At 50.9% G+C, this 14,049-nt stretch overlaps 1 protein-coding gene across 1 annotated transcript; it reads right to left on the minus strand.

The window, feature by feature from the left end:
* Nucleotides 1–12,438: 12,438 nt before the first annotated feature.
* On the minus strand, nucleotides 12,439–13,844 carry ZNRF4 (zinc and ring finger 4). Its single transcript, XM_088792658.1, is given in 3 exon segments — nucleotides 12,439–13,536; nucleotides 13,538–13,639; nucleotides 13,770–13,844. Coding segments are annotated over 3 exon segments (1,275 nt in total).
* Between the last annotated feature and the right edge of the window lie 205 nt (nucleotides 13,845–14,049).

Raw genomic sequence — 14,049 nt, forward strand, 5'->3', positions numbered from 1 at the left:
TTAACAACAAGGTTGCTGGTTCGATCCCCACATAGGCCACTGTGAGCTGCGCCCTCCACAACTAGATTGAAACAACTACTGGACTTGGAGCTGATGGGTCCTGGAAAAACACACTTAAATAAATAAAAGTTAAAAAAAAAAAAGAAGAAGAGACAGACAGGTGAAGACAGAGAGAGATGGAAACAGAAATCGAGAAAGAAAGACAGAGAGCCAGAAAGGAGAGAGAGACAGAAGAGAAAGAGAGGAGGGGGGAAAAATGAGTTTGGGGGCAGAAAGGTGGTGAGGAGGAGGAATGTGGGGGGGAGAAAACTGAGGGAGAGAAGGCCAAAGCAGAGAGAAAATAGGAGGAAGCAGGCAAATGGCCCGAGAGAGGGGGATGGAGGCAAGACAGCCAGGAGCCGTCACACGCGAATATGTCCTTAATTGTAATTACATGACAACATTTAGTTTGTAGATGCAGCAGAAATGAAAACGCTTCACTTTGCCATTAATCTAATGGCTGTTAGTCAATCACTCTTCAAAAGGGGCTCTGCTGTGTCTTCGTAGGGGGTGGCCTGCTCAGATCAGAGGAGATGGTTTTAAACTAATGATACCCTCGGGGAGAGCCTGAGGGGCAGTTCTGGGGAGAACGGAACTTCCACAAAAGTCTGCACTGGTGAGTTTCAGAGCCCTGCAGGCAGCTACCAACTTAGAGGTGGGCAGCTGGCGAGCAGCAATTCTAATCTACAAGGTTGGGTTTGGGAACATACAATGTATCCAAGAGGGACCAAGCAGTTCTTTAACTGCCCATACAGGGTGAGGGAAGGCTTCCTAGAAGAGCTGATAGCCAAACTGTGCTTAGATGTGTCAAATGAGACAGGCAAGCAAAAAAGGAAGGGAGAGGGGCCTTTCAAGGAGAGAGAACAGCTTGTGCAAAGGTTGAGAAGGAAACAGGCAGACACTTCAGAGTATGAATGGGAAGGCTGAGCTGGAGAAATTGGCAGAGACCAGACTTCACCTGGCCTTTGAAGGCAGGTGACTTTGTTCTGGGGGTGATGGGGAGCAAGTTAAGACTTACATTTTAAAAAGATGTCCCTGCTAACAGAGGCAGATTTTGGGGTCAATTATAAGACCTTTTACTCAGCCAAAAAGAGTGAGCTTCCCAATCCTGGAGGTATGCAAGATAAGGCCACACTAACCAAGGGGATGTAGGAGGGATTTCGGTATCAGGCAGGCGGGGATTGCAGAGTTAGGATTCTCAGCCAGAGGGTAGCAGAACCCTGTAGAGAGGGTGTAATGTGTTACTAATCTCACTTGGGGGGCACACTTGGACCCACAGTGAGGAGAGGCAGGTGTGGATGAGTCAAAGACGCCTGGACAGGAAGATTGAGTCAGCTCAGCACCCAGTGCATACCTCCCCTTGCCACTCTCAGCTAGGGGTGACTCACTCATTCATTCCGGAAGGACTGTGGAGGCCTGGAGGGAGTGGGGGAGGGAAACACCACCCAGTTATCCTGCAACCTCACCCTTCCTGCTCATTGAGCACTTACTGTGGGCCAAGTCATGTGCAGGAACCAAAACTCCGCCTCCCCAATCTGGAATGAAATCTGTTGGTTCCAAAATATACCTCCATCTGGTTCACTTCTTACTCCCTCCATGGCTCCTCCCCTGGTGGGCTCCATTGTCTCTCACCTGGACCAGATCAGTCCCCTCTGCCCTGGTCCTCCTGTTCCCACCCTGGTACCCCAGTCTGTCCTCCCCGCAGCAGCCACCAGAAGGGGGCCTCCAGGGCTCCCACCTCTCTCAGGGTAAAAAGCCCAAGTCCTCCCTGCAGCCAGCACCATCTGCCCCTGCCCTCACCTCCCCCTCACTCACTGCTCCAGCCACACGGGCCTCCTTGCTGCTCCTCCAACACATCAGGCACAGTCCTGTCTCAGGACCTTTACACATGCTGGTTGCCTCTGCCTGGAATGCTATTCCCCCAAATCTTCTCACAGCTTCTTTTGATTCTGCCTAAACATCACCTCCTCAGGTGAGCCCTCCTTGACCACTGAGCTGAAGCAGCCTCCAACTCACTCTCCTTCCACCTTCTGCCCCTGCTTTTATTTTCCTCGCAGCACTGTGGTCCTCTGAAATGGGTGTTCATCTGTTTACATTTGTTCCCCTCACCAGACCTAACTAAGGTCCAGGGAGCTGAGCTAAGGCCTGCCTCATCCACGTCTGTATCCCCAGTACAGCACAGGGCTGTACACAGTAAGTGCTCAGTATGTGCTTGTTGGGTGACTGAATGGATCCCCACAGCACCCACTGCCCCGGCGCGAGGGCTTTTATCAACGCCATTTCACACCGAGGAAAACTGAGGGTAAACTGGGCTCAGAGAGGCGCAGTCTGCAACTTGCGGGTGCTCCAAGGCGTCTATGGCTGGAGGGTGCACCCTGGGACTCCGAGCTCCTGTTTGACGGGGGAGCTTCGTGTGTATTGGGGGAGGGGTCTCCTAATCTGGGAAGCTCCTAATTTTGTGAGGGGGGAGGGGACCACTCATTCCCCTTCAGCTTCCCCTCTAAAATCATCCTTAGAATGGCCAGGTGAAGGGACCTTCTTGGGCAGTGACACAGAGTAGAGGGTGACACATATTACAAAGACCCACTCACAGCCTTGCAGATACTGCAAATTCCTCATCCACGCGCTCCCCTCCCCTACCTCCTGGAGCCCGCAGCCAATGGCCTTGCTGCCTGATGAGGTAATGCATCCGCTCCGCATTCCCATTGGCCAGACTGGAGGCCGGTCTCTAGTCGCCCAGGAAGGGGAAATCCTGTGAAGCGCCGGCGGGGCACCGCCGTGGGGTGGCACCTGAGCACCTGCGTCCCTGACTGTGGGACCCCCACCTGCCCTTGCCCCTTTCTGGACTCAGGCCCTAGCGAGAAAAAGCGGGCTGGTCTTAGAGACCCCTGCCCGCCACCTCCTGCTCCCAGGGGCCCACAATCCTCCCTTCGGAGCCGGAACGATGGAAGCTTGGAAAACAACCCTCCCCCCCTTCACCTCCCAGCTATCAAAAGACCCCAGAGCTTTGATCTTTCAGTGCGATCACACATTTATTGAGCACCCGCTGTATGCCAGCCTAGGGGCCCACTGGTGAGAGAGTGTTTGCGAAATCACACCCAGGTCCCCGCCCTGTGGGGCGCACAGAATAATGGAGAAGGAGGACACAGCACGAGCCACGTCTCCTTCCCTGTCCTAGCCGGTGCGGCTGCGGACTAATGGTGGAAAGGGTCGGTAACCGGGGTGGGCTGTCAGAGGCCGGGATGGGGGAGAGATGGGGGCGGAGGGAGGGAGGTCCCCTCTTAATTATTTTGTTTACTTATTTACTGGGTGCTCCGGGTACGCTGGGAGCTGTGCCTTGTTCACTGCTGTATTCATTCAACAAACATTTATTTGGTCCCATCCCCTCCTCCTACCTCCCCTCCACCGCGCCTACCACCCCACACTGATTCTTGGGTTTTTGTTGTTCTTTAGCATTTGTTCTTTTTTTTTTTTTTTTTTTTTTACAGTTGACATTCCATATTTTATAGAATGTCAGTTTCGGAGGTATGTATTTATTTCTTCTTCTTTACCCCCTTTCTGTTCCAGAACCGTTCTCATGGGCTTTTTTTTTTTTTTAATTGTGGATGTTCTTTAGGCTAAATAGGGCTGTTTTATCCGCCTGTGTCTCTTTTTTCTTAACTTTCTTATGGAGGCGTAACTTCTGCATAGCAAAGGCAAAATCTTAAGTGTAGAGCTGGATGCTTTTTTACCCAGGCACAGATTCTGGAGGCCGTCACCCAGAGGCAGAACCGGCTCAGGCCCAAGGAGGGAAGTGGAGGCAGTCTTGCAAGTACAAGGTCAAATCCTGTCTTTGTTTAAAATTTTGATGTTTTGTTCATCCTGGAAAATTATTTTCATCCTGGATTTGTTTTTGTTTTGTTTTTTGCATTAATTTTGATTTTTCAAAATATTGCAGTCCAATGTCATTTAGCTTGATGGCTGAGTTTTTCAGCTCCCTTAAATTTTGCCCTGTGCCTCCCTCCTCTGACCCTAGTTTTGAGCCTGTATAGAACATTCCACCAGGCAAGGCTTCCTGGGGCCCCCTCCCAGCCAATACCCTCCTCCCACTGTAGGTAACTTTTTCTACTCTCCATCCTCACAGTTGTGTTTGCCTATTTTTAAATTGCTATAAATAGAATCATACAGGACACCGTCTGGAAGCTGGCTTCTTTCACTCTGCTTGCATGTCTGAATATAGTTCACTCCTCATTGCTGTCTTATTCCATTGTATGGAGGGAGCAAGGTTTGTTTGGCTAGTCACGGGCTCATGGGCATTTGGGTTGCGTCCTGTGTTTGGCTGTTCTGAATAAGCTGCTCCGAACGTTGTCACACACGTCTTCATGTGGACATATGCTTTCATTTCTCTTGGGCAAACACCAAGGAGGAGGATGGTTGGGTTCTATGGTAGGTATGTATTTAACTTTTTAAGAAACTGCCCACCAGTTTTCTAGAGGGGCTGTACCATTTTTCCATTCATACCAGCTGCGGAGGAGACTGTCTCTGAGCACGTTTGGGGTATTTATATATAGGTATATATACAAAGGGTGCCCCAAAAATGTATACATATTTTAAGAAAGGAAAACTGTACTAAAATTGTAATACTGAATATATACCGATAACAAAATATGAATACAAGTCACGTTTGACTTCTGCAATTACAAGAGGTTCTCAAAGTGGTTACCATCAGCATCCAGACACTTCTGATTATGGCGAACTACTACTTGAACAGCATTGCCGAAAGTGTCCGTTTGTACACACACACACACACACACACACATATATATATATTTAAGTATACAGTTGGAGGAGTTTTGACAAATATACACACCAGCGTAACTACTACCTTCATAGACAGACAGCAGTTCTATCACCCCAGGGAGCTCCCTCGGGATGTGTGTTTTTCATTTACAAAGGGGAGGGTAAAAAGAGAGAGAGCGAGAGCTCACATTTTTTTCTTGTTTTCTGTGCTGTGTGTTTGAAAGGAACACCTTTGCTCGTTATGACTTTCTCCATGATTAGGGCACCTAGAATCTTCATTCTCCTGAGTCTTCTCTAGTCTATTTAATTCTTATTTTTAAAATTTCACAAATAGCTCTTGAGGACTGACAGTGGCCTGGTGACATTCCAAGCACTTTATATAAATTAAATATAAATGAAATTATTTAATCCTCTCCCCCAACAGCAGCACAAATTAGGTATGTCTGTTTTACAGATGGAAATACAGTGGTACCTCGGTTTTCGAACGTTTCAGAACTCGGAAGGTCTTCCAGAATGGATTACGTTCGAAAACCGAGGTGCGGTTTCCCCATGGAAAGTAATGCAAAATGGATTAATCTGTTCCAGACCTTTAAAATCAACCCCTAAAAAAGCAATTTAGCATGAATTTTACTATCTAATGATACCATAGATCCATAAAATTTCTGGCGTTCGTAAACTGAAATGTTCGTCAACCGACGTTCGAAAACCGAGGTACCACTGTACTCCGAGGTACTACTGTATTCCGAGGTACCACTGTATTCCGAGTTACTACTGTACTGAGGTACAGAAAGTTGTTGTTTAGCTGGGCCCTGGAGCACTCTGTGCTCTTGACCTTGGCAGACACTGCGTCTCTGCTCCCAGGCAGGTGAAAGCATGCAACAAATATCGCCCACAGGCCCACACCCCCTCACCCACAATTCCAACATCTGAAAAGCTCTAAAAATAGAAAATTTTCATCAGATGACTCTAAAACTCATTGAGATCAAGAGTTAATAGCCTCTGGCTATTAATAAACTTTATCCCATTTTTGTGAATGTTCCCATTATATTGCTATTGCATTTGATTGGAAGGGGGGACGGACTGCCCCAGGCCCTGCTGGCGGGGGGGGGAGTTATATCATATATGCTGAGTGTGTCTTATTAGTGTCCTAAATTCTAGGATATTCTGAATTCCGAAACACATCTGACTCCAAGGGTTTCAGATAAGCTCTGTTATTATTTACTATTATTTGTTAAGCCTATTGTGTGCCACCAACTCTGATAGTCAGTGGGTCACAGCAGTAACAAAGGCAGATTCAGCCTTCATGGGGTTCACAGTCCAGGGAGGGAAGAGGACAGACATGGTGCCGGGTAATTACAACATAGGGTGATCAGAGTCATAATGGCATAAGCACAGACCTGGTGGGGACCCAGAGGAAGAACTTAACTCAGGCTGAGGCATTAGGGAGGCTTCCTGGAGGAGGTGATGCCTGAGCAAAGACCTGATGGATAAGAAAAGAGTAGAAAGGGAGGGGAGACAGGGTGCTCCAGCAGCAAGTACAGCTTGTGCAAAGGCCCTGAGATGCTTTGGGGGCCTGAAATCTGTCCTTCGTGGCTGCAAGGTATCCTGGGAGGAACAAGAACACAGAGGCCTTCCTGCCTGCCTAGTGAGGCTCCCATAACCCTCCTTTGACCCCAGCTTGCTGGGGCTTGAGCCTCTGCAGCCCATGGGCATTTGGCAGACACTTGGTGGTCTCTCTGGGGTCTCCCAGGGACTTGGTTCTGCAGCCATCAGGACCTGATTATGTCCTAAGAGATACGGGTAGCATTCACCCCCATCCTTAATTCTGGGGCAACAGTGCAGAGGCCTGGGCTGGGGGCCTCACTCCATCCAACCACACTCCCTGGACCTTGGCAATTGGCATACATGAGGCTGAAGATTTTTCTTTCTGAAAAAAGGCTTCGCTCTGTGGAAATCTGGCATCTTTGTGGACCAACTGTCCATTTCTTTACTTCCCAAGTCAGAGATCTGGGAGTCTGCAGCTCCCTTCTTTTCTTTTCTCTTACCTTCCCCTCCTCCCCCACCCCCATGTGATATATCAGTCAATCCCATCACCTCTGTCTGCAACATCTACCCCAAATTGACCCACTTCTAGCCTCTCCTCCATCTCCACCTGGTCCAGCCCGTCATGACTGGGCTCGCCTCAGGGCCTTTGTGCTGGCTATTCCCTCTCTCTGAATGCTTTTCCCCAGATCTAACAACTTCATTTATTTCCTTTGCTTTTCAAAATGTATGTCAAGGATGTAAGCTTCAGGAAAGCAATGACTACGTCTATCTTGGTCATTGGTGTGTCTGCAGCTGCTAGCACAGTGCCTGGCACACAATAGGTGCTCAATAAAAATTCATTTCACAATGGATGGCATTAATTCATGGAACCTCAGAAAAAAAGCCTTGTATTTCCATGTCTTGGATGGGAGCATTTGGCCATGGACACCAATAGAGATATTAGAGGGAAAAAAGGCTCCACATTTGGTTGCCTCCCTCTGCCTTTAATTATTTTGTCGACAAAGCTCACAATTCAGCAAGTCAAGGTGGCATTTGAGAGGGACGGTTCCCTTTAGCGTAGCTGACAGCTAATTTGTGGGAAGTTTAATTACAGGCGGCGTTAATTAACTGGCAGAGTGCTGGGCAAAGAAGGCAGCCATCTGTTCCTAAAAACGTCCTCCCCTCCTGGGCCCGGCTGGGAGGCTGGAAGGGGTGGGCAAGGAAGAGGATGGAGTGGGGAGGAAGCAGTGACAGAAGAGGAGGAAAGAAGGAGGACCAGGTGATGAATCAGCCTTCACACACCCCTTTCCAGATGCTGTCTGGGCTGAGATCTTGGCAGCCAGCATCCTTGTGGCCTCTACCATTTTGCAGCTGCCTCCAGTGGCCACTGGGAGTGGCAGTAACAGTTCCTTGGAATCTGTTTCTCACTGGTCATATCACTAGAAGCAGTGGGTGTGAAATAGAGGAGGTGAAGAGCGCACTGACCCTACTCACATTGGAGAAGACTGGCACCCACGAAAAAAAGGTTGGGAGGAGAACTGGGACAGAGCCAGGGGTGAGGGATGCCCTAAGACCCTGGTCTGGGAGGATGGATCACTTTGCCTCTCATTCCACCATTCACTCCTTCATTCCAATCATTCTTCATGGGGATGGTATAGAAGTGATACAAACAGCTTCCAAAGATAGGCTTTTTCGGTTTGAACCCCAGTGTTGTCCTTTCTGAATTGTTTGCCCCAGGGCAAGTCACTTAACCTCTCTGGGCCTCTATTTTCTCATCTGCAACATGGGATTGATTATAATAGGACCTACTTCCATGTCTTTCTAGAAAAATGGAGCACAAGCCTTTTCAGGCTGCTGAAAAGAGCTTTGTTATAAACTGAAGTGTCATTATTTGTTATAACTAGAAGTGTGGATATCTATGGAAGCAGGGAGATGTCCAAAGCTTAAGAGTCCTTGTGCCTTCCAGGGCTCTGGGTTCTTGCATATGTTGTTCCCTCCCCCTGCAACACCATTCCCTCCCCATTCAACAGCTTCCATTCTATCCTTCATATCTTGAGGTAGTTGCCCTGTCTGAGAAGACTTGCCTGACCCTCCAGCCTGGGGCAAGTGCCCCTCTAAACCCTCACCTGTGTGTCCCCCACCACAGCCCTACTCACCCTGCCACTGCCTTGTCAAGTTCCATTCCCCCCACTAGACTGGGCACCCCATGTGGGCAGGAACTGGGTCTGTCTTGGTCACAGCTGCATCGAGGGTGCCTAGCACAGGCTTGGACAAGTAGGTGGTCAGCTCATATTGTTGTGCGGACACACAGTGGGAGCTACGACCCCTACACAAGGGGAGGTGGAGGCAAGTAGAATGCAGACTTGGAAATTGGAGCCATTTAAAAATGGAAAGGACTATCTCAGGTGCAGGAGTGAGCTCGCCATTGCCACTGGCTCAGTCAGCTTCCATGGGTGTGGCTCTGGGCAAGCCACATCCTTTTTCACAGACTCAGTTTCTTCCTCTGGAATATGGGAGTGTGCCCAGGAACCTGGTTCAGGATGCTAGGAGTTAGCGCAGGGCACCTGGCAGCCCATCTGTGCTCCGCAGCCATGCGGGCAGCTACTATTATCTGAGTCCATTCTCATCACCGAGGTGAGCCGCCCCTTCTCTGAGCCTCAGTGTCCCCATTTGGCCACACTGCCCCTTAGACCACACAGACAGGGCACTGCCTGGATGGGTGGGAGGAGGCCTCCACTGGTGTTTACCTAGAGCGGCCGCCAAGTGGGACCGATGGGGCTGGCATAGGCTGGCCTCGCTAAGCTGGCAGTCCTTGGCATTGCCCAGCTTTCCTGCAGGTGTCTGGAGAAGAGCCCAGTTCTGGCTGTTGGGGACCTGAAGAGGCTGGGATGAAGCTGAGCCCCTTCTTAGAGGGAGCAGTTCCTGATTTGGGGGCAAGGACTCTATGCATACTTATTAAGCACCCACTGGATGCCAGACCAGGCTGCTTGGGGCCTTTGCCCATGTTGTTCCAGGGGCCAGGATCACTGTTCCTTTTCACAGAGCTGATCCCTGCTCTTTCTGCTTCCACTCTATAAGACACCGCTTCCAGAAAGCCTCCCAGATTCTCTGGGTCGGGTCAGGCACCTCCATTTGTGTTAACACAGTGTCTGACTTTTTCCCATCACTGTTCTGATCACCCAATATCATAGCTGGGCTGTGGGCAGGTCACTTGGTCAATCGAAAAATACTGACAGAGTGCTTAGTAGGTGTCAGGTACTGTGCATGACCCTCCAAGCTTAGGGAACCCTGCAGGGCAGCTGCTGTTGCTGTACCCTATTTACAGATGGGGAAACTGAAGCTCGGAGAGGTTTAGTAGTGGAAAGAAGTCAGATGGTCTGGGGCCTGGAGCATAGTAGAGCCCTAGTAAGAGCTGCTTTCGTTGCTAGTGACAGTGAGCTCAGTCCCTCGCCTGGCAGTTTGGTTATGAGAAAGTTCATCTGTCTGGGGAACCAGGATGTCCCTGCTTCCCTGTGGCGCCTGTGACCTTCAAGGAGTCTAAATGGCAAGTAATTCTGGCCATGCCTAACTCCTTTTTCATAATAATGGAATCCCCGGTTTTCAGTTGGACCTTTGGCCACTCAGAATAAAAACTACATTTCCCAGCATCCTTTCAGGAAGTGTGACACATGACTAAGTTCTGACAGATAGGCTATGAGCAGAAGTGGTATGTGGAATTTCTGGGAAGTGTCCTTAATAGAAGAGGGTGAGCCCTTCCTCACCCCTTCTTCCTCACTGACTGGAATGCAGATGTGAGGGCTGGAGCTCAAGCAGCTGAATTGTCCCATGAGGAGGAGGCCACTTGCTGAGGATGTGGAGCAATAAGAGAAGGAGATTGGACTATGAACACCATGGAGACTCCATGCCATCCCTGAACTGGCTACTCATGTTCATCAGCAAATAAGTCCTATGTGCTTACGCTACTCTAGTGGGTCTGCCCCCACCACACACACAAGCCACAACAGAGGCCCACCCTTTGCCATCATCAATCCAGGAAGGGAAAATCTCCTGAAACACCTTGGAAGTTCTCAGCTATGTCGTGAAGCACAGACAGCAAAGCCCAAGTGAAAAACATTTCCACGTGTATAAACCAGGAAACCTACCTAAATGCAAACATGCGCTCGTGGACCCACCAAGACCAGACTGCCAGGTCCAAATCCCATTACTGCACTTACTGTGTGATCCCAAGCAAGTGACTGGGCCTCAGTTGCCTCGTTTGTAAAACAGAGACCTGGAAGTGTTCTAACAGGGACTTTGAGCTACTTAAAACCCTCCAATGGTTTTACTCAGCACATCAGAATAAAAACCGAATTCCTTACAAAGCTTTACAAGTCCCTGCACAACCTACCCTCACGTCCCTCCCCCCCTCGCTCACTCTGCTCCAGCCACACGGGCCTCCTAGCTGTTCTTCCCACACAGCAGGCACAGTCCTACCTCAGGGCCTTTGCACATGCAGTGCCATCTACCTGGAATACTCTTCCTGCACGCTCACCTCCTTCTCACCATTGCAGTCTCAGATCCATGACTTCCCTGATCATGCTTGCCACATGGCCAAGCAAGAGCCCGTCACTCATTACCCAGAAGACCCCTTCATATGGCCCAAATCTTCTAAAGGAAGGGGGTGGAGTATAGGTGGGGCAGGCATTCTGGGGTCCGAAGAAGCACCTTATCTGATCGCCATAAAATTAAAACACATCTGAGCTGGTCTCTGAATCCAAGTACAAATTCCCAGGAAATATAAGGGACTGAGGAACATGTTAAATGACACCACAGGGACACCCAATCGACAAAACCTACAGCAGGGACGTCTCTGCAGCATGAATGACCCAGTTCTTCAGCAAATAAAGTGTAAGGCAAAATTAAAAGTGCGAGATAGAGGGAAAAGCTCTCAATTAAGAGAGTTAGGAGACCATCAACGACTCGAGACTTTATCTGGATCCTGATTCAGACAACCCAAAGAAATGTACACCATCAATATTCACATTTCCAGGTGTCCTCCTGAAGGTATTTGATGCTATGAAGGAATTGTTATTTTGAACACGATACTGAAATTTGTGGGGTTGTTTTTTAAGAGGTGTTATCTTGAAGAGCAGGGTCTCTCCCCTCGGCACTGTGGACTTTGGGGCCACTCTCAGATCTTTCTCTGTGAGTGGTGGTCCTGGGCCTTGAGCAGCAGCCCTGGCCCTACCCACAAGAAACTAATAGCACCTCCCAGTGGTGACTACCAAAAATGTCCCCAGACACTGTCAAGTGTCCTCTGGGGACAAAATCACCACCCCAGTTGAGAACTACTGCGTTAGTGACACAAACGGAAATATTTACAGATGAAAAAAATCTTGGATTTACATCAAAATACTGGGTGGGGGGGCGGGGAATAAGTCGAAATGGAGAAGATACAGGAGGAAATAATTGTTGAATCTGAGTAATGGGTACATGTGAGGGGTCATTATTCTATTCTCTCTACTTGGGGTGTGTTTGACATTTTCCAGTATAAAAAGTTGGAATGATGGGGGAAATTCAAATCAAATCTGGAGTTTAGTTCATCATAAGATACCCACGTTGCTTTCTTGATTGTGACAAACACGCTGTGCTTATGGAAGACGTGAACATCAGGGCAAGTTGAGTACATGAGAACTCTCTAGAACCTTTGCCACTTTTCTGAAAATCTAAAGTGATCCCAAAGTAAAAAGTTTATTTTTTTTTAAAAAGGTTAAATGAATAATGAATAAACATATACGGGATCAGGAGCCCCTGTGCTCAGGATTAGAATGAAGGCATGGGGACCCCTTCACAGAGCCACCTCTGGCAGGATGACCAGAGCGACCTTCAATGCTCCCTCCCGCCCCATAAATTCTCAGTCACCCAAAGACACTGGGAGCCAGCCTTTTGGGCTAATCTGGGATTTGTCACACAGGTGGCATGAGAGGCCAGAGGCCGTGTGGCCCCAGAGCAGCCAGGGCACGAATCCGCTTTCAAACCCACTTTATTCTCTCCAGACTAGAAACATGCATTTCCTCCCTCCCCATCCCGATCTTCGCTAGCCGGGAGCTGTGGGCCTCAGAATGGGTCTGGGCGCCTCTCTGAGGACGCCATGGCCTCGGCCACTCGCACGGAGGTGGCACTGCAGCAGCGGTGTGAACTGGCTTGGGCCAGCAGCTCCAGCCTCCGGGAGCGCAGCCGGGCCTGGATGGCCCAGATGGGGGGCCGGTGTCCAGGCAGAGAGGGGTCCTCGTCGCCAAAACTGTGGACGGTGGAGTCGGAGCTGTCTTCTGTGCCTGCCACCGACTGCTTGCACACGGGGCAGGAGCGCTGGGCGGCCCGGGAGAACCAGGGATCAATGCACTTGCAGTGGTAGGTGTGGGAGCAGGGCAGGATCTTGAGCTGCTCACCCTCCTCATACTCGTCCAGGCAGATGGCGCACGAGTCATTAAGCCGCGTGAAGGTGCGGACCTGGGCCTTCTGACAGGCTGGCATCTTGACCGCCGCTGGCTTGCGGGTCCACCAGGCCCAGACCCAGTTCCACAGGCTGCGCAGGATGAAGAAAGTGGACATGAGAAGGGTGAGGGTGCGGCCCAGCACCCAGGCGATGGCCAGCACGGGGTGGCAGTCCAGGTCGGGGCACGGCGGGTAGTCGGGCAGCAGGAGGACTTGAGCTGACTTGTGGCAACCCATGATGACTCGTAGGTCCTGTGAGGTGGCCTCGCCCACGAACACCGAGGGGATGACAATCTGGCGCCGCAGGTCCTCATAGACGTGGGCCATGCGCACGAGGTCGTCCGAGCGGACATTGTGCACGATGGCGGCCTCGAAGCCGGCCCGCTGGGCATGCAGCACCTTCAGATCAAACGTGCAGTCGTAGCGACGGATCAGCACAATGGCGCCCAGGGAGCCATTGCCTGCCGGCTGCGGGCCCTCAATGGGGTGGCACGCATTGGCCGGCCTGGCCTCCATCAGGTAGCCCCGCACACCCTCGCGGGCCAGGGGCACCCCAAACATGGCAGGCAGATCCGCGAAGTCCACTGTGCTCAAGTTGCCATCCAGCACGGTCCGCACCACCGCCTGCGAGGGGCCCAGCAGAGCCAACAGGATCAGCAAGGCCTGGACTGCCGCCAGGGCCGGCTGCTGCCACCCCACGGCCACACCCCTCTTCATCCTGCTGTGCTGTGGCCCTAGGTCCCGCTGAGAACGGCAGACGGGAGGCCTTCGGGCATGTCCAGGGCCTCTCAGGAGCCCGTGGCCAGGATGGAACGGAAGTGAGCTTGAATGGGGGGCTCAGAGGCAGGTAAGCAGAGTGGCTGAGACCTGGGTGGCCTCAGGCGGAAACTGCTCCTGGTGGCAGCCACCTTTGCATTGTCTTTGAAGGCTGGTCTCAGGAGAAACTGACCTACCCAGGCAGCCTTCCTGGCAGATGACACCGAGGCCAGGAGCCCTCCGGGTTCTAGATGCTCCGGCCTCTGTGACATCGTCCTGCTACATCCTGTCCCCAAGAGCTCCCAGCTGCCTGGGCCTATGGCCAAGGCAGAATTCCTGGGTCTCTGACCTGGGGGCCTGGGCAACCTCGGACAAAACTTCTGGGAGTCTCAGAGCTTCCCCAACTCCTGGACTTTACGAGTATGAGGCCTTATGTGGGTGAGGGGCCCCCAATCGCTGGGATCCAGCACGCACACT

This window comes from Rhinolophus sinicus, chromosome 15 (genome assembly GCF_057876585.1).
Source record: "Rhinolophus sinicus isolate RSI-liver-muscle chromosome 15, RSI-T2T, whole genome shotgun sequence".
In the NCBI taxonomy this organism is placed as follows: domain Eukaryota; kingdom Metazoa; phylum Chordata; class Mammalia; order Chiroptera; family Rhinolophidae; genus Rhinolophus; species Rhinolophus sinicus.